Source organism: Thunnus albacares, chromosome 10 (assembly GCF_914725855.1).
Source record: "Thunnus albacares chromosome 10, fThuAlb1.1, whole genome shotgun sequence".
Lineage (NCBI taxonomy): Eukaryota > Metazoa > Chordata > Actinopteri > Scombriformes > Scombridae > Thunnus > Thunnus albacares.
Genome location: NC_058115.1, coordinates 20,578,946 through 20,602,932, shown reverse-complemented (window position 1 = coordinate 20,602,932; position 23,987 = coordinate 20,578,946). Strand labels below are relative to the sequence as shown.

At 41.3% G+C, this 23,987-nt stretch overlaps 1 protein-coding gene across 4 annotated transcripts in view; it reads right to left on the bottom strand.

The window, feature by feature from the left end:
* fgf13a (fibroblast growth factor 13a) overlaps positions 1-23,987 on the bottom strand; it is a 117,488-nt gene that overhangs the window by 44,142 nt on the left and 49,359 nt on the right. For 3 of the 4 annotated variants that reach the window (XM_044363267.1, XM_044363265.1, XM_044363266.1), the window contains exon 3: positions 14,359-14,526. The exons of the other annotated variant lie outside the window; for it this stretch is intronic. In XM_044363267.1, coding sequence (XP_044219202.1) covers positions 14,359-14,526 — 168 coding nt within the window. The remainder of the gene's footprint in view (positions 1-14,358; positions 14,527-23,987) is intronic. 4 annotated transcript variants of the gene reach the window in all.

Below are 23,987 nucleotides of genomic sequence, written 5' to 3'. Positions count from 1 at the left end.
TATTCATGTTGTTCAATCTTGCTGTCTTTATGAACCCATCAAAAAGGATGAAGAGGGACCCACAAGATCCAAAGGCAGAACTTTTACTGCTTGTGTGTGTGTGCGTGTGTGTGTGTGTTGTGTTCTGCAACCGTGGCGAGAGAAGGGATCTAGAGGATTTTGAGGTGGTTCTGCCTTTTATCTCTGTAACAATGTATTTCCTGACTCACTAGTCCTGTCTGTTTATGCTGAGTAAGAGATCAACTGTCTGAATCTCACTGTACATTTAAAAATCATCAAGAAAAGCAACAGGTGTACAACAGTACTATTTCTGCTCAACCAGTCTACAGGATCTGCATTCAAGTTGTTGCAATTTTAGAGATGATGATGAAAACAGTCTGGATGAATTCATCACTGGGGAATACAGAGATGATTAAGAGTGGAACTCATTATCTGATTGAGGTTTAGCGTGTTCTTTGTATATCCGAAGGTGGAATAACACCACAGTGTCCCTGGTTCTCTCCAGACTCCTCCTTCTATCAGGCCCTACAGCCAGTGGCGTGTAGTAAGTCAGAGGTCATGCTTTATCATGATTGAATGATTGCACTGGTCCCTCTGCTACCAATTGAAGGATCAGTGCAAACGACTGGAGCTCATATCAAATTACTAAGGCTAAGTTCCCCTGGCAACGCAGCTGCTGCAGTATATCGTGTCTGACGCTCAGTCAGTTTACAGAAGTTGCTGCCACAAATGCGCTCATATTCAACAAGTCCGAGCAAGGCTATCTTAGTACTGCTGTAGCATAGAGAATAGGAAAAGCACTGTTCTCTAGGCATGACCCGTAACATGCACCATCATCCAGGGTCAATGTGTGTGTTTGCAATTGAGAAGATAACATGAGGAGATTAGGACATATTAACCAGTGCTTTGGCAGTCAGGAGTGCAGATTAGTAGATGGCGGCTGCGTGACACTGGCCTGTTGCGATGATGGTTTATGTGTGATCATCAGGACTGCCTCCCTGTCTGCCTGATTGCTGCCCATTACATCATACTGAACATGCATCAGAGGCCTTTGACATCCCTACTTACACACATACACACACATACCAACAGAGCAGAGCCAAGAGCGCATATATAGTATTTTGATCATTACACTGAAGAGGTACTTATTTTATCACAACATGTAAGTAACATGTTGTTTTTTGATTCACATTTTAACATTCTGATATATCATAACCTGAATTCATAACCTGAATTCATTTTCTTTTCTTGTCTTTCTTTCCTTCTGAGAATATGTATGTGTGTGTGTGAGTGAGTGAGTGAAAGAGAGAGACACAGAGAGAGAGAGAGAGAGAGGGGAAAATACCGAGACAGCTGTCAATATACGCTGCACGGCCTGATGAGATGTGCAATGTCTAATTATCTCTCCAGCCACTGGATTAGTGAGCTAACACTAATGGCTGCCATAAGGCCGTCAAACACACACGCACACACAAAGCTCAAAAATGCAGATCACACCAACAAGTACAACCGGATAATTCTCCTAATACAAAGAGGATAGATGTGCTGTGATTTTTGGCACTTAAATATTAGAGACTTGTAACTATATGATATGGTTTTGAGGAAAAAGAGGTAGAAGGCCTTGAGGGGTTTGGTAAGTTATGTAGCATGCCTTCATTGCTGCAGTGGTGTGCATATGTGTTTGTATGTGAGCATGCATCCTGTAAGGTCTCACTGGCACCTGACAGCTGAGGTTCAGTACAGCCACACACATGCAACACCTCTATGTTGTTTATTCAGTCCAATGCACCGACCTGTCCCACTTGGTCGCTCGTCTGCGTGCTGTAAAATTAGATTTGGGTCTGTGATAATGACTCTCGGCCATCCTGTTCTCGGCATACTGATGCAAGAAGCTCGATGGAGGGTGTGTGTGTTTGTGTGTGTGGTGAGAACGGTGAAGGGGAACGAGGCTGTATAAACACACTCTGCTGGAGCTTGTTGGAGGTAAAGGGCACGTCATACAGGCCAATGGAGTTACTTACATTAGGGCTCATTTGACAAACACCTGCAGAGGGTAATGGAGGAGCACTGTGCAGTACACCTTAGTGAACACGAACGCGTGCTGGAGGGAGCTGATGAAGGTGACAGGGCTGCCAACTGGCAAGCAAGAGGGAGCACTGTTTGACAGATGAAGAATTATCATTTCATTAACAGTATGCATTATTTATATCAGACTCATCTATTGTCCTGGCACATACATTTACAATGCCCTTGAGAGATCACACTGGGCTTCTAACGATGGAGAGAAAATGATTTAACATTATCATGTTGAGTATTTTTATTCTTTCAGTAAAACTTAACCTTCCCTGTTTGATATGTAAGTATATTTTCATCCGTTTTATTAAAAAGAACTTGATACTAACTTTGAGTGGGAATAAGAGGTCTGAGTTTTTTGAACTATCACACTTGCAGGCACACACCTTCCCACATTACAATATAATACATTTATATTGTCTCTCAGATGTGCAAAGATGAAGAGGGGTAAGGTTAAGCAAACATATCAGAAGTGAACCATAAAACTCTGTAAGCATATAGGCAGATGATGTTGACAATGTAAACAGTCATTACAAGACATCATCCAAATGATTAAATATATAACTTGGATGCTTTAGCTGCTTTTTTTTTTTACAGTGGCTGCTGTTGCAAAGTTGGGGAGGAGATTGCACAGCACTCAGATCACTGAGTCGGCATTAAATTTGCTAAGGCAACCGAGGAATACTCTGGACACTTTCCAGACATTTAACCACCATTGAGAAGGAAGTAAACAAATAATCTGTCTCGAGCACAGCACACAAAAATACAACCAAGAAAGGAAGACGGGGGAAGAAGACAGAAAACCCTGGCTGGCTGGCACAGCATTTAACATTTTTCTTGACTAAAGGTATTTGCAAGCAAGTAAACCAACTTTTTTCCAACATCTGGCAATATCACTACATGGTATATCCTCTGTATGTGAAGGACAGCATGACTATTCTCGTCTTTAATCTGGGTTTCATCAGGCTCTCTGGAAGAGCCAAGCCGTCTCAGGGGCTGGCAGGCGACATGATGGGAAAAATTGGGTGTCTGTATGAATCTGAGCCAACAGTAGCCCTGGCCGGCAGGCTGGCACATTACTTGACTGGCACATTACCCCTTGAGATGAAACATGCAAGGCTTTACATAACCCCGCCAGCACCTAAAATGACCCTCCAACTGTCTGTATGTGCCAAACTGGCCTGTTGTTCTCTGGGTCTCCGCCTGACGTGGTGCTTAGGCAGTTGTTTCCTTGATAAATTGAAAGACGTCAATCACTATTTTACACAGTTTAGATTATTATGTACTACATACAGTACAGTAACTCACAAGTGGGTAGAGTAGCATGGACTAGTTGTGATAAGGTTGGTTGATGTGGTTCAGATTTGTAAACATGATTTTTGTAGGCTTGGTGGAACACATCATCCAAGCTGACAATGTCATTGCAGGAGACATGACTCAATGGATGGGAGTGGATAGGTAAATACAGTAGAAAAGGAATAGGGATTCCATGTGTGACCTCTCAGTTGAGTTCATTGTCACCATACCAAACCCTTATTCAGATAACAAGAAGACACCCAGTCACTGCTATTTTCTGAAGGGGAGCAGATACCAATCAATACTGGACATTTGAGACCAGTAGCCTACTAACATTTGAGAGTAAAAAAAAAAAAGTATGATGACACATTGGCTGATATATTAGCTTTTTACATAAACTCATAACATTTTGAGAGAGATCCTTTGTATTGTAAATAAAGAATTGTGATCACGATATTGACTAAACATGATTTTGTCATTAAAAAAGAAACTTGTACGTGCTTTCTGGTGTGCAATTTATTCGCACTTATTGGCACACATATATTAGGACAAGACAGATATATTTGTGATAAGCTAATATTGGCCAATATAAATTGTCACATGATGTAGAAAACATGCTGAAGAAAAACAAAGGATTCAAAGCCAGTGACATAAAGCCAGAATGCCAATCAGTTACAGACTCATTTATTCAGTCCTGCCCGGTCAATACTGTGTCAAATTGCCTTTCCATCGTTGATATCAAAGACTGTCAGATAAAACACATCTGATATAGCTCTAAAAATATCTCAGGTGACAACTCGATCAAAAGAGAGATAATTCAGGCATTGAGTAGCTGCTTTTTGTCTCAAAATTAAGTACACAGTACACATAACCTTTGTATAAACCTCATGAGTGAAAGAAAAAGAAAGGGAGAGTGGAAACAGTCACTATACCAGCGAATGCCTGTGTTGTGACTTGGGCAGAGGAACAAGCTGATGAATAACTAGCAGAGGGATGCTGCAGTGTTGGCAGAGGACCAAATACTGTACATATTGTGCAGCCTATTGACACTGACCGGATCAAGTGGGGTTCTAGATAGCTGTGGGCAATATGGCTCAAATCTTCTATAATAGTATATGTACAGTAACTTTAAGTTTCAATATTTATATCATTGTAATACATTTTCTGAAAATTAAGTTGAGAAACTGTTTATAGATAAAATAACCAGATGGTAATGGCTGTTTTTGGTTGATCCAGTCAACTGAATCCCTGATAAATCAAAGATAACAACGATTGCCCGCAATTGCCAGCCACACCCGTAGATATTAAAGGGATGCTGCATCATGTATTCTTTGGATTGAATTGCATTTTTGTACTTTTCAGTGATGATCAATAAAAATTATTAATGATAAGAAATATCTAAAGCAACAGTTCCCATGAGGGCCAGGTCACATTTCTCAGTCATTACAGCCCCTATGTGTAGGATTTTGGCAACCCCTTGTAAAATAAACTGATAAGGAAAGAAGTATCTGAAAATCTGTGGATGAAAGCAAAATATATACTACACCAGTTTTCAGGGCTTTAATGGATGTTCCACACAAAAATTCATTGCACTTCAAGTACTTTTTTTGGCAAGCATGTCAAACAAGGCTATACCAAACAGGATTTAGCATTTGTTAACTTATATATTACATCTGTGATTTAACTTCTCCCCAAAGAAGGACACAACTTTGCATGTGTGTAGTCTCTACTGTATCTCGGCAGTTGTCAGCAGCCACTTTGCTAGCCTGCCTTCTAATGTGATGCTGACTCAGCAGTTCGCCTCATTGCCCCAATTAAATAGCTTAATGCTTGTTTACTCTGGGGAAAACTTACACACTGCTTGTGTCACAGTTACTACAACCTGACTGCTCTACTGAATATTCCTGTTTAGCTCAGATTTAGAGGCTGCAATGTAGTTAAACGGGAACTTTTTCCTGAATAAAACAATAATGCAGCAAGTCCATTAGAGACATAAGCTGGGATTTTAGTGTCAAGCTGGGTGAAGGTACAGTACGTCATATCCGAGTCAGGCAGTGAGAGTGATGGGGACTATCTGCGTCCAGAGTAAAGCTCCTAATGTGGACCTGGAGGATAAATTCACATAATGCATTTGGCTATAGTGTGTGGAATATAAAGCAGCATCGTACAGTACTTACATGTTTTTATTCCTGGGTATGCAGTAAATATATATAATTTTTTTCACAGTCCATTACATAAGGCACATTTTGGAATTTCATTAAAGTTAGTCTCGTAGCATGCAACATGAAAATACTGCATAATATACAGTCTGATTCAACAGATGTGGACTGCCATTAACAAGGATGGACAATGACAAACAGTCAACTTCGCTGACAAGCTACATGCTTATAATAGAAGAGTTTGAAAAAAGTTTTGATAAGGCAGATAATTTGCCACAAATACTATAATGGCAATCAAGGCATTCAATTTATATTGTGATTGTCTAGTACAGTAGCTGTTACATCCAAAAGTTGGTAACTAAATCCTCTGCCAACAAATCATTTTACCATTACTACAGTACCTATGCCATGTGTCATGCCCTCCATTTCTGCCTCTTCCTCCAGCAAGCCTGCAGCCACTCTCTCCTTATGTGTGCGTTTGTCTAAGGTGTGTGGGAGTCAGGCAACCAGCTGCCAATCATCATGATTAGCCCTGCATAAATATATGGTTCAGCCTCCACGTCTTCACCAGATCGTAGACTCTGTTCATGCAGTTAGTCATGCTTCCAGCCTTTTGAGTCTTGTTACTGTTCTCCCTGTAATCTGCATTTATCTAGTACCTGTTTCCTTGTGCTTGCAATTAACCTCAGCCTGACTCCAGCCCCTGTCTCCAGACCTCCTGCCTCATCTGCCTCCCTCATCAGCTCTGCACAACTCCATGCCCTCTGGATACGAGTCTGCCTGGCTCCCCTCAGCATTTCCCCTGCCCTGCTTGGCCCAGCTTCTGCCTGGCTCCCCTCAGCATTCCCTCTGCCCTGCTTGGCCCAGCTTTACGTCCAAGTCTCAGCCCCAGGTTTCCAGCTACCTGCTAAAGCCCTCGCCCCCAGTTTCCCAGCTACCAGCCCAGCAATAAACTATCTTTCTAATTTATTCACTGCCTCCTATCTCGGTGTTCTGCACAGGTTCACGAGCCTAGCCCTAACACCATGGTAGTAGTGCTGTGCAATTCTGATTGCTTAAGAGATTTATTTTTCAAACTTAGAATGACAATGGGGTTTCAGCCCAATTTATCTTCTGCAGTGACTGGCACTCAAATTAAGAATATGAGTAATGCTCCATATACTGCACATACAATATGTATAGATTGAATATACATTCATAGCTTCGGTTTACTGTATTTCTGGACAGAATGGACTCAAGTCATTTCCTCCTTCATTTCATTCTGTGTGGCTGCTGCTGAGTCTGCCACGGAGGAAAGGACTTGCGATTTGGAGGCGAATAAGAGAGGAGTGTTAATTAAATAGACAATGATCGAATGTAATAGGCCTGGCAACTTTACTCTGCTGGTCCCCAGAGTAGTTTCTTGTTAATGTTGCCATACACACTTACTCCTTCTGTTTGTTTATATGCCTTTGGTTTAAGCCACAAGAGGAGCCAGAAAATAACACTGCATCAGCATCTCTGCCTAAATCCGAGGAAATACGTATGTGAAAATGTGTGCTTGTGTTTATATGCATGACCTTAAAAGAGCTGTTGAATGTCTGAAATGTAATTTATAATGTAATATAGAACTTCTCCTCTCTATATAGGGGATTATTTGACATAAATGTTGTCTCTCCATTATAGGTTTAATCTCTACACTTCTTAGTTGTCAAAGGAGTTTATTTTTAATGTGCATTTACTGTCCATCTGGATGAGAGTAGGCACATGTTAAAACTTTTATATGATGTAAAATGCTCAATAGATGGGGCCAGAAAGGTCAAGTAAGCACGGCAGTATTTATAGTGCTGATGTGACACTGACACTCTCCTGCCATCCTACTCTCTCCAGGCACCAAATCACATTATCATACACATTATTTATTCATGCATATTCTATTTATGTATCGACTTAGACAAAAAGAGTTGTTGCTTTCATGCAGAAAGACAGATTCAGAAGGAAAGAAAGACAATTAAACAAGCTGTTATTGGAGTGCATCCTAAGGCTGCATGCTTGTCTCTTGTCAACATTGCAGTAGTGTGCAGGACTCGGTGAGACACTGCAATGGGATACTGTTATAAGGAGCGACGCTGGCCCCCTGGAATGTAATTGCACTGTGTCGACTTTGTGGTGAATCAACGACATGCATTTTACATCGAGTGTGGGGAATGGATGGGGCTACTACTCATCCCTCTTGCACTTCTGCTTACATTCTCATGGCTGAGTGGGCAGCAGATGAGTTATTTTGTCAATAAGGCTGAAACAGATTAGATAATAGCCTGAATGTTGAGCAACACGGGTGCTAGACCTCATTCATTACTGATTTCATCACATCGCTTTAGATATAGTATCTTGGAGCTCACAGTTGCTTAACATTGTAATAGCTGTTGACTGTGATTAGAGAGAGTTGATGTAGCTTTTTAAATGAAGTTTGAAATTGGACTGGTTGGCCTTTTTTTAGTTGAATCAATGTATCTACACCTCCCTGCACTGTTAAAACTCAGATATCAAATCTTCAATGGTTGCAGCATTTTCAAAATGGTCATAACTGCATTATCACACAAAAAACATACATGAAATAAAAAAACAGCAGCACAATTTTCATTATAATGAATTACAAATCTCAAGCAAGTTTCAAATATCTGCTAGCTGGTATTCATACAGTAGTGAATTTCATCCTGTACTGCTTACCATGTCTCTTTCAGACACATTATAATTGTATGGCCCACGAGAATTCAAGAGTTGGAGAGAGAGAATATGAGAGAGATGAGCATGTAAATGAGAGAGGAAAAAACTAAAGGTGGTGAGTAGCTTCTTCTGCTCAGATCATTTGTAATTTGAGCGATTCATGAGCAGATAATCTGAAATTTTATGTCCATGACGCAGTCCAATTTCTATTTTCTAAAACTCCTGAAATGTAAACCTGACTTCTAAAGTCAGTGCCTTATTTCTTAAAAACTGCCATATTTCTTTTTGCCATAATGGTTAAAGAGCAATATATGTTTAAAACACATGCACACTGCTCATGCTTTATATTTCTGTGTTTATGTCTCTATATGGATGTGTGTCTGTCTGTGTATATATTGCATAGCCAGGAACTATAAACACAAAGTCGTGTAGTCGTCTGCATTATGGATGGAGTATTTACATAGTTCTGCCCCCTCAGGCACCATCTTTTGTTTCTGCTGTGGAGAAACAGAACAGAGCCAAAGAGAGAAACTGAAGCAGAGGAAACAGGAGACAATGATTTGAGAATGAAGAGGAAGATGAATCAACAGGTGGTGACAAAGACTGAGCCAAAGAGAGACAGATAGAGAACAAACTGATTGACAGCAAGCCTGAGAATGGAGAAAGAGAGTCCAGTGCACTCTGTATGTCGGTGTTCTCGTGCTCCCTGCAGCTCTACTGAGATGAACTGATATGATTTGAACTCATCCTCTGGGGTGCTATAGTCCAAGCCCATATGCTGCTGATATGTTGCTCTGTTAAGCATGTCTCCAGTGACATGTGAAAGCAATATCTTGGAGTTTCTATCAGCCACCTCAATGTGGTGCTGGGATATGCATCAGAAGAATTAGACTCAGAGGAAATAATACTGTAGATTACCAAACTTTGTCAAAGTCTCATTAGATCTCCCCTCACTGTACCTTTCAGAGGACTTGTTACTGTCAGCAACAGGTACAACAGATACAGCAAATACGGCACACACACTCCAGCATCTCATTTAAACAAACATCAATAAAATCTTTTAGATCATGTCATTAACTATTTGATATAATCTAACCATGTATGGAGCATAGACAACCAGCATTCCTGACTAAACAGTATCTGCTGCAATCCGGTGTGACTTACAAACTCTATTCAAGGGTTGTTTCATTCTAGAATCCAAAAATCATTAATAAGTGCATCACAAAGCAGCTGGAATGCTTTTGTCATGGTAACAATGTGACAATGTGACAAGGCTTAGATCTCTCAAAACATACAACCTTCCTGTTTTTACTTTTTAGACCAAATAACACCCAAAAAGGTAAGTGCAAATATATCCACATCTTCTGTATCTCTCAAGTATTGTAGGTATTTATGTGTTATTCATACCTTTTGGTGAAGGATGTAAGCAAAGAGCTCTGTATTGTCAGTTGTGTGTGTGTGTGGCCTACTCCACACATGGTTTCACACAGTTTCTATCCGCATCATGCATCAACATTAATGACGTCCTCATGAAGAGCTTACGCAACAGCTGTAGTCTCCCCTCCTTCCTTTGTAAATTTAGTCACGTCCAACTAGAGCTGCAGCCAAACTGAATAATACATCTATACTGCTCTAGCCAGACCTCCGCTAGTATACCACTTCTTTATCTCTCTCATACAAGGATAAGTGCATGTCAATCAATCAATCAATCAAGTTTATTTGCCACGTGCAATCATTCAGGCACAATCGCAGCGCCCATCAGTTCCTTCAAATTGTGCAATGAAAATAGATTAAATAATTAATGATTAGTAATAATTGAAACTAATTAGTAATAATATATTTGTATGATTGGAGGGGGGCAGTCTTCGGCAGTGATGCAGTTAGGATCCTAGGGGCCTGAGGGCAGGGCCTGTGCTGGCCTGGTGTATCTTTAATGATTCTCTTAACCTTATTCTTGCAGCGCCTGCTGTAAATATCCTTTAGACAGGGTAGAGCACCGAATATCGTATGTTCAGCTGAATTAACCACTCTTTGCAGGGCCTTGCAGTCCTGCTTGGTGCTGTTTCTTTACCAGGTAGTGACGTTCCCCAGGACGCTCTTGATGGTGCAAAAATTCCTCAGCATTTGAGAGGATACCCGGAAATTCCTCAAGCATCTGAGGTAAAACAGTCTCTGCCTTGCCTTTCTCACCACCAAGTCAGTATGCAGCTCCCAGGTCAGGCCCTTGGTGATGTGGACACCAAGGTACTTGAGGATGTCTACACTCTCCATTGAGGACTCGTTGATATTAAGAGGGGCGTAGTTTCTTCCCTGCTTCTTTCTTGTCCACTATCAGCTCCTTAGTCTTGCTGACGTTCAGGAGTAGGTTATTGTCCTGACACCAGCAGGTCAGATCCTCTACTTCCTTCAGGTAGGCCTTTTCATTGTTATCTGTGATCAGGCCAACAACAGCTGTGTTGTCAGCAAACTTGACAATGGTGTTGGAGTCAAAAGTGGCTACAAAGGATGAGGGTAGAGGAGGTGTGCCCGCTTACCCTCACCACCTGGGGTCAGGAAGTCAATGATCTGCATGCATAATGAGGTGTTCAATCCCAGATCCTTGAGCTTTGTGACAAGCCTGGAGGGAACTATGGTGTTGAACGCTGAACTGTAGTCAGTGAACAGCAATCTCACATAGTTCCCTTTCTTGTCCAGGTGAGATAGGTTGGTGTGGAGGATATGTGCTATGGCATCTTCCATTGATTGGTTGGGACAGTAGCCAAACTGTAGTGGGTCCAGTGTGCTGAGTAGTGACGAGCAGATGTAACCCTTGACCAGCCATTCAAAGCATTTATCACTACAGAGGTGAGTGCCACTGGGCGGTAGTTATTCAGGCAGGCTGGTCTTGTTTTATTGGGAACAGGAATGATGGTGGACTTCTTGAAGCACATGGGTATGGCAGACTGAGCCAGGGAGAGGTTGAATATCATTGTGAACACCGGCACTAGTTGGTCAGCACATAGTTTGAGGATCTGCCCACTGATACCAACTGGTCCTGCTGCTTTCTTGGTGTTCACATGTTTGAAAGCCCCCTGATGTCATGCTCAGAGAGGGTGATAGGTGTGAAAGGTGTACCCACCTATCCGTTAACCTCTTCTTCAGCTGTTTTTGCTTACTAGCTGCTGATGATCTCAAAACAAGCATAAAAGTTGTTTAGCTCACTTGCAAGAGACACATCAACACTTGACAAGGAGGTGGCGGCGAGTGGTCTTGTAATCTGTCATAGTTCTTAGACCTTGCCACAGGCTTCTGGAGTTGTGCTCCTCGAATTGTAGTTCCACTTTCTTCTCATTGTCCCTTTTTTCCTCCTTTGCTGCCCTCCTTACATTGTAGGCTGCTGCTTTGTAATTGTCCAATGTTTCCAGACTACAACCCTAAGTTGTAGGCTGTAGTGTATGTGTTTATGGCATGGTTCTGGTAATCCATGGTTTCTGGTTGTGGAATGATTTAACTGTAGTTTTGGGTACAGTTGCTTCTATTGTTTTACAAATAAATCCACCACAGAATCAATTAATCTATTTATGTCATCTGTAACATCAATGGTAATGTCCTGGAACTGGCTCCAGACTGCATCATATAGTGCAGACTGTAGGGCAGCCTCTGATTGGCCTGGCCATTTCCTGACCTTTCATGTCACTGGGGGCATACGTCATAGTTTGTTTACATACTTTGACCTCAGCGAGATGGGCGCATGGTCACTCTTCCTGAACGCAGGTAGTGATTTCGCTCTCTAACTTTTTTTGAATGGCATGTAACAGTGCATAGTCCATAGTGTTTATTCCTCTTGTGGCAGTCAGTATGTTGATGGAAGTCAGCAATAACCTTCTTAAGGTTAGCCTGACTGAAGTCTCCAGCTTCAAAGAGCACAGCATCAGGATTAGTGATCTGTGAGCATTTCAAGTCTTTACAAAGAGCCAACAGGGCAGCCTCTGTACTCACCTGTGGTAGGATGTAGACTGCTGTGATAATGACTGATGTAAATTCCATTGGTAGAAAGTACGGTCTGCATTTGATTGACAATAAATCCAGATCAGGTGAGCAGGAACGGGATAGCACTGTAATACTCCCACTGTCACACTAATCCTTATTCACTATAAAACACACGCCTCTTCCTTTTTTCTTTTTTCTCCTTTTTTCCTGTCTGACTGATATACTGAATAGAGCAAACTTGTTGAATTCTGGTGTCCAGTAGTCCAGGATTTAGCCAAGTTTCTGTGAAACAAAGGACATTACAGTTCCTGATATCCCCTCGGAAACTGATGCAGGTGAGGAGATTGTCCAGTTTATTATCCAATGCCTGTGTATTGGCTAGCACGATGCTTGGCAGAGAAGATCTGTAAGGCCGTGAACACAGCTGGTATTTAATCCCTCCACGTTTTCTCCAGTGCTTCCTCTGATGTTGAGATGGACGCAGAGATGGTCTTGCTTGTCTATGTGGTTGGGATCGAAGCTGGTGTTTATCCTCTCCACATTTTCCTCAATATTTACATTGTTTACTCCGATTTTTACATTTGAAAACCTCATCTAGCCAAGTAGCAGGGTTGGCAGGAGGAGAGTTTCCAAAGTGGTGAGTTGACCATTTCCCTGTCCTGATGAGTGACTCGTAGAGTCATGTTATCAGTATCCAATATTATCCAATATTATTCACAAAAAGTTCACAAAAGTGCACAAATTGAGCGGAGCTGACAGAGAGGCAACTGGAAAGGTCTATGCCTTCTAGAAGGTGTGCTTGAGTCCTTCAGCGGTTAAACAGACCGCCATCACTAGGTTAACTGATATCTAAGCGCAGAAATATCATGGACCTCTTTCAGATACAAGAGACGACAGAGTGGTGCATTGCAGAAAACACATCAGGAGTGAGATAATTCATATCTTACCTATCAGGAAGTCTGCGAAGGAAAGCAATTTCTACAATCTTAGCACTCTATTGTGGGACAGATGATAAATGAGGGCAGTCATAGAACCTGAGTGCCAGACATTGCAGGGTATGGTAGCATGCTTGGAGTGCAAAGGGATTTTTTTTATTTTTTACTTTACAGTACGTATACAGTACGCAGACATTTCCTCATGCTGCTACAAGCACAAGGGAGGAAAAGAAAGAGATGAAGGGGAAAAGATTAACAAGGTTGTGGAAAGGAAAAAGTAATGTAAAGGAAGGAAGGAAGGAAGGAAAGAAGGAAGGAAGAACGGAAGAAAGAACGGAAGGAAGGAAGGAAGGAAGGAAGGAAGAACGGAAGGAAGGAAGGAAGGAAGGAGGGAAGGAGGGAAGGAAGGAAGGAAGGAAGGAAGGAAGGAAGGAAGGAAGGACTGACAGGGTAGAGTGCAGCAACTAGGACCATTGAGCCACATGGCAGAAGCATAGGGAACACAAGGAACAAGAGCAGGGGACTTGCAGTCTGTAGCTGAGTAGATCCCTATGTAGTCATGAATATGAAACACTTCAATCTCACATAGTCTTCAGGACAGGGGGATAACACCTTTTTTTTGTTCCATGAGGCTAGTGGAAGTGGAAGCACATATTAAAATTGCCTAGTCATTGAACTCATTAGGGTGGCAGCTGCCTCCATCTATGACCCCTTTCTTTTTGCACTTTGTTTTGGTCTGTGCATGCGCCTCAGGGTGGCAATGACCGAGTTAATGGTTTGGGGTAGGGAGGGGTGGGAAGGAGCTACAGATGCTATGCTCCTTAGTCCAACATAAGGGGTGTGCAGGCAGACGCACATACACACTCACACACATACAAACACACTAAGCTAGACAGGAGCAGAGAGGCACAGGAAAAGATGCCCTCCTACAGGTTTTCTACAAGCAAACATGTCCTAAGCATTCAGACAGTTTTATACTATGCTCAAACACGCTCACATATGCGCGCATTCGTGTACAAACACACGCATGCTAGAGAGGGGCAGAAGCGCACCAGATGCTCTCTAAAAAATGGGACAGAAATGAAAGAGAACTTAGAGGGGTGGAGAACTACTGTATCAGTTCACACAGAATACGAGAGAGAAGGGAAAACAAGACGGGAGTGGGCAGGGGTAGGCGAGGAGCATCAACAAATCAAAACAAGGAGGGGGTGCGAACAAACCTTCGGGCTCTGCGCTCTCTTTGTGGACGACTTGCTTCAGCGGGCAGCAGAAGATTTCGTGACACTTAGCACGAAAGGGGGACCCTTTACTCCTTATATCCGCAGAGTGGATGGAGTCCTGCCGTAACATAATGTACTCCTGGGTACCTGGGGCAGCGTCATCCTGGACTGCGGTGGTGCCATAACAGAATGAACTGGGGTTAGAAGGCTCACCACACACAAAAAGAAAAGAAAACAACAAAAACACAAGGCAGAATCACAGGCAAATAAAAAGACATAAAACATTAGCAACAGTTATAGCTTTTTATAATAGTACTATAGCTCGTAGTGAGAGAGAGAGAGAGAGAGAGAAAGGGAAGAGAGAGGAGACAGGGACAGAAGAGAATTAGAGAGAAAGAGACAGGCTGAGATCAGGAACACCAAGGTCACACAACAACTAAAATTAAACACCAAATAAACAACAGTGGGGACTCTTTAAAATATTTCCTTGGTCGCTGAAAAGGAAAAGTGAGGACATAACACAAAGAAAAGGTAAAAGGAAACATGAACGGCTAAATGTTCAATATTAGTGTTATGGCAGGCTTTTGGCAGGCAGGAGCTTCTGCATTTAAATGAGGTGATTGTAGGGCTGGTAGAGGTTCAAAGGTTGTGAGATTGCAAGGCAAGCGTGCAGTCTGCTACTGTATATACCAAGTCAGCATCACTGAAACTGGGGTCAGGTGGTTGGTGATTATGGCCCCCTTGTTCATTGCATATCCACCCCATTTGTGAGCAGGCAAGCAGATGCAAAGGCATGCACAAGCCCCCGGGTCATACTGCCTATGGTGCAGCAGAGGGTGGCCGGGTTGTTTTCATGGAGTCATGCTTACTGTAAGTTAAGTTAAGAAGAACTTCTACAGTGTAGCACTCTGTCTATGTGTCTACAGGAATTCTGTACTGGGATCCTGTGTAAAGCCCTGTGTTTCTGTACTGAACCTATTGCATCTGTGCTCTTATGGACACAGTTCCTGCTTGTCTTCGATCATTGACCCATTTTCTCTGTGCTGATGGATTAGCTACAAGCGAATCATCCCAAATAAATGGTATCTCCTTTTCCTAATGGATTTGAGTACCATGCCTCTCTCTGACACATTTACTACTTAATGAAAATGACTACAGAGGAAGCTATTAATCAGTTTCCACTATCGAACCACCATAATGCTTAATCCCCCCCCCCTCAATTTATGACATGTGTGACTGACATGATCATTTTCAATTTTCATTTTAACTAAACTCACTCGAAAAAAAATGGCATTATGAATTACGTTAAAAATGTACACATGTAACTCATGACCCATTTTCCCGTCACACACACAGTTGTTCTTGATGAATTCTTTGACCTAATATCCATTCTTTTCATGCTGTGAGAATATCACAGTCTTGTATCACATGTAACCCTCCACCAGCTAAAATTTGAAAACATGAATGATTACAGTGTTGCCTCAGTTTCTATTTCAAGTAAAGATACACTAGACTACTAAATATAAACTAAAACATTACATAGACTCCCACACACTGACTTCCATGTGTTTCCACACAGAATGCACCAAGTGTCTTTTTCACACAAATAAGACTAAGAGGCAAATGTTTCTCTCTCTTTGTGTCTCAAACACAAACAAAAACCGAAATGTTGTTTGAATGAATCTTGAAACTATTTGACCATACTACTCTATTGACTACTGAGTAATAGTCACATCTGAGTGGGTGCAAAGTTACCACCAGCACACTACAATAAATTTCTGTTCTGTATTCATAAACCTGACACACTCACCCTTGTTGGAGCCAACTCAGAAAAAGCAGCCAAAGCCAAACATTTACTACTGATAATTGGCTCTTGGTTCACTTCCATTCATTGAACCATTTTTCAGTCAAGATGGTGGTGCAAATAACAAATACAGGAATTTATTCATCTCATATAGTGCCTTACTTTAGTGGATCATAACATATCAGGTATGGAATTAATCTGCAGCTCCAGTCACAATGAGACCAAACTTTTCTATGGATGTCCGTTTTTGAGCCACAGCAAAGGCCAAAATGTGGCCTGCAACAGACTGGGTAAAAGTTGTTTTTAGCCTAGCCGATTGCTGGAAATGCCTTTTGCTATGTCATAATGTATATCATAAAACGACAAGGACTGCTGAAAAGACAAAAGTCTAAGCTTTATGATAGGCTCGTAAGGAAAAAAGACTTCCAAACTGAAGCAGTTATTGATCACTTGTGGCCCCCTGGTGGGTCAAGAGGAGTGAGGAGTCAGTAGTCAATGGCTGTATAAAACAGAGCAGTCAATGGTGTTATAAAATAGGTTTTTCAAAAATTGTGAATCACTGCAACCACAAAAGGTCCTTGAGCATATAGCCATAAATGTGGACAAAAAATATTAGATTGATGGGTCCCGTAGTATGCGAGATTAGCTGCGGACAGATACACACACAGACACACACGACCAAACGCATGATCCCCTCCAGGCTTATGCCTGGCAGAGATAATAAGTGTATTTCAATTCAGTGAACTGTTCTTGCCAAATCGGTCTTAATGGGAGTATAGTGGCTAAATGGAGAGCATGTATAAGGCAAATTAATAAATAATATCAAAAATGATTGATTAAGGAGAGAGAATGACCCCCAGTTGTACAGTACAATCACAGAAAACTGAACTTTAGGGTTCCAAGTATTTTATTTCAGCATACAGTATGTATACCCAACATTTCCCCTGACTAACCAAAACAGGGGCATGCCTTGCAGACATATAAATAAAGAATTGGAGAATTTAACTTTAACTTAGAACAGAATTAGCCTAATTAATTATTGATTAAACTTAATTTAAAATAAAACTGAAAAAAACATAATAGCTTTTCTCCAGAACCTTCCCACAAAATATTTTTTTTTCTTTTCTATCTTCACTGCTTTAATATATAAGTTATATTCACTGAACTGTGAGATACCATGTTCAGCAGATAAAACTGATTTAGCCTTGAAAGGGAGACCTACAGTGACTTTCTGCACTCTGTATGTCTTCCAAAAAAGAGAGTGATCCAAACCTGAATCCTCATACGCCCACAAAACCAGGTCCGCTGTCCAGTAGTCCAGCCATTGCTTGATACAAGCCTCCCTTGTATGTTTACCCCATAAAACACAGACACATAAACACACACACACACACACACACACACACACACACACACACATACACACACTAAAAGGCAGCAGATAATCAGTGTTCCACACCCAGTGCAATTAATCACCACATGCCTTTTCTCCTACGAGACTTATCAGTATCTCTGTGCCTCCATCAGGCTCTTGAATAACCTCCTACACTAACACCTCTGCACCAGCAGAAGGTCCTGGAAACCCCACAGATATCTATCGCAACCCTTAGCCAAGAGAACCACAGCACTACTGAAACTTTAATGGTGTTTTGGATTGACAGAGAGAAAGTCTAAGATTCCTTCCAGGAATGTGACCCCATTCTCTGGTCCTGAGACACAGAGGTGCTGCTACTGTACTTGATCCAATAGACATTCAGCTACACTAAAATAATCTGCCCTTTTCTAATACATTTAGATTGCACACAAGGCAATAAATAAAATAGCATTATTTTGTAGAAAAATAGCTAAATTCCCTATAATACAGATTGTACCTTTTAAGCCTGTGAGATCCTGACAATTTCTGCCCGATGAGTTTTTCTCTCCCGAAACGAAGAATGAAGGGTTTGTTTCATCACAAGAAAGGCATTGAGGTGCACTGAGACACATCCACAGGTTAGTTGGCAAAGGGTTAAACCAGAGACAGTTCCGAAAGGAGAAGAGTCATTTTCTGTATCTGTTTCACGTGAGTTCTGCCACGGCCCCGCCCCTTTAGGAGACTAGCGGCTTGTATCTCCTCTCTCTGTTGGTGCTGAACCGTCTCTGGTTTCACTGCAGTGCTGCTGACGTCGTTTTTCAACCGGATAAACAGAATACTATCACACAATAACCGATAACATCATGTGACACACAACCCAATCTGCTTTCATTCGTCCACACAATGTTCACAACACTTTCAAACAAGGTGGGGAGATGAGGGGCGAGAGGCGACCGCGCCCACTTAGGAGGCAGGAGGTGTATACCATTTCATACCATTGGCACAGCTTGTAATGCGTCCTCTATTTTTATAGAGCATCTTTGGTCAAACTTCGAACTGCTTACTGGCACAAACATTAACACACTCTGCAGCTGTTTTGTCTCTGTCATCCTCGCTATCCTGCCCGCTCGTGTTTAAATATTCCAAACTGAACTCATAACTGAGGTAGAAGATTTTTGTGTGTGAAAGAGACTGAGAGAATAGACTCTCAGGTACTCCAACAAATGTCTAATTCCAGCCGGCATTTATTAATGAGCCTGCTAACTGCCGGCTCATCAGAGGTAATAAAAATGAGTGACGGTGGGGCTAAGAGGACGAACAGGGGAGGGGGCGGCCACCATCTTTTACAGCCTGTCTCCTTCATCCTTGCCCCAGCCTTGATGAAGAGTGCATATTGGGATTGAAGGATGCGTGATGGATGACACAATAGGGCTTGGGACCTCACTCTCTATCAGACCAGCCACTAAGAGTGAGCTGTCACCCAGGTTCATGATAGTCCGTGATCTACAGGCACCAGTGTTGCCACACTGAACCTTCAGCAAACTGCAATAGATGTCCTTGCCCCTCTGACAGGAATAAATCTCATAGTGAGGAGAAGTGGGTACAAATCGGAGAGGGGGGACGAAATGTATCTTGCTTCGGTTAGTTGCTCATCTATTTAAACCCCTTATGAATGACTTGGCATCTTACGGTTTTATGGCAACTGTATGTTAGATGTGCTATCTGTGAGGACAGTATTTACCGTATGGAGCATAAAGCATTAACCATGTTGTGCTTATGTTCAGGTCCGGGTGCTTGTGTCAATAGAACATGAGAACATGCTTTATTTGACAAAGCATCATCAGTAACACCCAGGCTCACAAATGTCACCATGTTCAAATAGGGTTCAAGGACGTGTCTTATCAACTGAAGCACTGGCAGGTCCAGAGGAATGAGCTACACCTCCATATATGCAATCTGCACAGTTTACTCAAGCCATGGCCTATATCCATCAAGAAGGTGGAATACATTCATCATGACTTGACAAATAGCGTACTCACTAAATTAGAATCAGAATTAAGCACAGGAATGGGTCTGTAGCCTGAGGTTTGTGTTTCTAAAATAGCCTGTCCTCAATGTGGTTTTACAGGGAGCAGAATCTAGCACATTGTCTTCTGGGATGCCTATGGTTCAGTGTGGCTCCATCTCAAGAAAAGAATAGTTTTATTTTGGTTGTAAGTCACCTTGCAGGCAGCAGAGAATGAGAGTGAGTCGAGTTGAACTTGAGGTTTTCTTTGAAACGCAGGATGAGCTTGCATTTTTATTCATGCTCTTTCATCCCTCTCAGCTCGTTGCGTGTCACTTTCTCGATCTCTTTCTTTGTCTCATTTTCCCTCTTTTTCTTTGTTACTCTGTCTTTTTGCTATAAACAGAGGCTCTAAAGCTTGACATGATAGGTCGGGACAAATATCATAGCCTTTTGCTATCAACACATGAATCGCTGGATAGAGTGATGACGATTAAAATAAATATGAAACTGCAAAGTCAATATCGTCAAACTCAATTTTAGGTCTCACTGTATCCATGACTACACCTTAGTCAAGGCTTTAGTATACCTACATTATTATCTTTCATAATGACTGTATGACACTATAACATAGAGCAATAATACTGCAGCAAAATTGTAAAATAACATGTATGTTTCTATAGGTAATGTATTAAGACTTGAGTCTAATTCCATTAGTATACAGAGGGTATGATATATAACATAGTACAGGAAACAATTTCCATTAATGCTGGCAATTACTCAGAAGCAACACAATATGGCCATAAGCAAAGCAATTCATTTACTGTACACCAATACACTCTATGTAAAGGAGCTATGAATCTGCCTCAGAAGGCAGCCGGCCTTCTTATTCTAGTTGTTCATCTAGAAAAAAGCTATATGGAGGGGTCTCATCTTAATCTGACCCTCCATCCAATGTACATCATGACGCTTTAAACTGCATCACAAACAATTGGTGCAGGGCACTAAGACATCATTGCAAAGGCATAACTAAACATTACATAAGTCTATAGTCCAATTTTATATTTGTTTTTCAGAGCCTGGGATATATTCAGGTGTGAAGCGCTGACCTTTGACGCAACAGCAGGTTGTATAATGAGGGGAAGTTATGGGCATGGAGCAGAGTCGCCTCTACTTTGACAGACTGTCACTTACAGTATGAGCCCCATCATCATCTGGTTTGGTGTTTTTGAGTAAGTGTGTCTGCCTGCAGAAAAGGGGACTGAGCAGGTGGGTGAGAGCAAGAGTAATACTACTACCTGCCAATATCAGCATGTCTGCAGAGATGGATGTGATGAAACTGTTGGTGAAGGCCCAATGATAGACACATATAGATCTCAGATGAAAAAGTATTGATCCAGCATCAACGAGTGGCCTTGCAGAGAGCCTGTTTTGCCTCAGTATGACAGCTTCCTTAGCCTGAGGGTCTGTGCACACACTCATGTGACTCCCACTTGATGAGTCAGTATACCATATATGATATATGTCGTATGCCATCTGTTTTTGAGCATGTTTGTTTGTGACAGTAGTGGTGTGGGTTAGAAATGCGGTAGGGGTGTAACGGTATGTGTATTCAACCCGAACTGTCACAGTGCGGATGTTATGGTTCGGTGCACGCAGTCGTATGAAGAATACGCTCTGTGACTCATACAATTACTGTCAAAATAGTTTAATGCAGCAATACAAATCCTTGGTTTGGAGCACAGAATTCCAATTATGTGGTTTGGAGCCTTCCACTCATGTAAACCCCGAGAACCTCTAATGCGCATCTTGAAGGGCGTCTTGTGTGTGACTATGACCACAGCAGCAGTCTGGCACACTGATTGGCTGGACAGCCTATAATTCATATGAACATGTCCGATAAACACATTGTAAAAGGCTGCCTAGAATGTGATGAATAATAAAATGATTTTTATTTACAAACGCCATGCATTCACACTCATAAAGTTCACAGTATACTTCACATTCATCTCGCAAAGGTAATTATTTAGCCATTAAATCAAAAAGTGCTTGCAACTGCTGCCTTTTTTAGAAGATGAACTCTAGCATGTGCGTGCTGTAGACTGTCTGAGGACTGCACTGCCCTCACAGTTGAGTTTCGCCAACATCACGTTATTAACTAATTTAGAAAATCGATTTTCTACATTTGTGAAACGAGACTTGCCTTAACGGATAGATGTTTTTCCTAATTTTATATAATTTTATCTCAATTTAGTGGCCCTACTCTATTTCAATTTTCTCATACTCATAGATCTCTGCACCTTGTCAGGCAGAATCAGGGGCCTTAATGATTGTAATGGGAGTCATTACAGTTATTTAAATTGCCATGCTTAATTTATATTTATTTAATTATTTAAGTTTTTTTTCCCCCAGATATTTTTTATTTCAACACTGTATGGTAAGAGATGTTTTTGTTGAGTTTAGAAGAAATGATTTTAAAGGGAACAGGGGAAATTAGACTTTAATTTCTTATAGTTATAATGCCTTATTTAATTTAATGTTCTGTTTAATTGGTTGGGTATTCATGTGCAATTTGTTCAATAAAACCATGTTCGAAATAATTGATTAATTTCTTTATTCAGTGGGCATAGACTACTCACTGTGTGGGGTCTATGTTAGCAGTGTACGTATCAAGGCAGAAAGACATAGGAACTGTATTTCCTGAGTTTCCACTGGTTGTTCTCGTGAGGAGGTAAGAGGAGATGAATTTTGCTGCAATCGTTTCACATTTGGGGATTTCTCCCAGTAAATAGGGGAGTTTCTGCATCTGTTTTTAATTCAAAATTCAAGATATATTTTGGCTATATTTGGGAAATGTTTGTCCCTTAAATGAGGAACTCACCATGTTGGTGCTGTTACCCGTTATCCTCCTGATGGCAGACTGTGCTCCATCACGGAGCTGAACTGATACAATGTGCACTGTAGTACGATACTAACAATCTCTCTGTAAAGGCAGATTGTGGAGACATTTTAATCATGTATGAGGGGGAATGGGCCAAGTTCTGCTCTGCATATATTGTTTGGTGTCTTTCTCTGGACATGCAGGGTGTTCTTACAGTAACGGACACCTTAGTTTAATTGATACGTATTTTAAACAACAGAGTATTACAGTAATATTCTGTTGTTTCCTCCTTGATAGTTGTATTATTGTAAACAAAGACAAATGTTTGAATTCACATTTGTATTTATTTAGAAGCTACTATAAACTGATTTACAACATAGTTTTTTATCTTATTGCTGCCTTCTTGTTTTTGTCTTGTTGTTATGTTCAGCTCCCACATCTGTTGATTCCTTTTATATGTTTTTTTATGTGGTTTTTTTTCTATGTTTTTTTTTTTTTACCCTATAATGGCTGGTAGAATTAGTTTTCATGCAGATGCAAATATATTTAAAAGTTTTACCCCTTACCTGTTCACATCCCTGACTATTATTAAAATATGCTTCATTATCTCTGTAGTGAAACAATACCGCATCTCCCGTCCCCCTCCCCTCATGTAACAGTCGGCTTTTCACTCCGCCTTTGAGTGAGCCATTCAGCACAACGATAAACACATTTGATTTCTGATGTGGTCAGACAGCACGTCATAAGAACCAGTTCTGAGAGAGAAAAATGTAGTTAAAGTAAAAGTAAATGTGGTGATTTTGTCCCTCTGACTGATATATTATTATATATGACATCATTAGATTATTAATACTGAAGCATCAGTGTTAGAGCAGCATGTTACTGTTGTAGCGGCTGGAGGTGGAGATAGCTTCAACTACTTTATATACAGTTAGATAAATCAGCATAAAACAGCTGTCAGCGGGTGTCCTGACTCCTTGCAGAAACAGAAAGCTTGTTTTCCTCTTCCACTGCAGCAACTAAACTGTGTCAGTAATAGTTTTGGCCAGTGAGCCATTGTTGGATGTTTAATTTTTTCAAAATAAAAGACCAAAATGTTATTTTCTATTTTTCTTTTTTTTCTGCTGTAAATCGTACCGAACTGTGACCCCAAAATCAAGGTTATTTTCCGAATCGTGAATTTTGTGTACCATTACACCCCTAAAATGTGGAATATCACAATGATCCAAAAATAGAGGCTCACTCTGATAAGAAACACCAAAGGCAAACATGTCTGCATAAAATCTCCTGGCCTCTAGTTGAATGTACGTTTCCAGAATGGTTAGAGGGCCACTCTTATGGTCTGTTCACACCAAACGCAAAGCGAATTTTCGCCTTGCGTTACTTGCACGAGTTTGACCGCAGGATTATTTGTATTGATGCACCCCAAACAGCCAAAATACATTACTGCACATTAGCTGTAAGCTAGTTAGTAACGGAAGGCAACAGCCATGTCTGTGGGAGTGTGTCTGTGTGTTTGTATTCAGTTCAGCCTCTGACTGAACTCAGAACTCACCAGGAACTCTGGCTCTTTCTGTTATTTCCC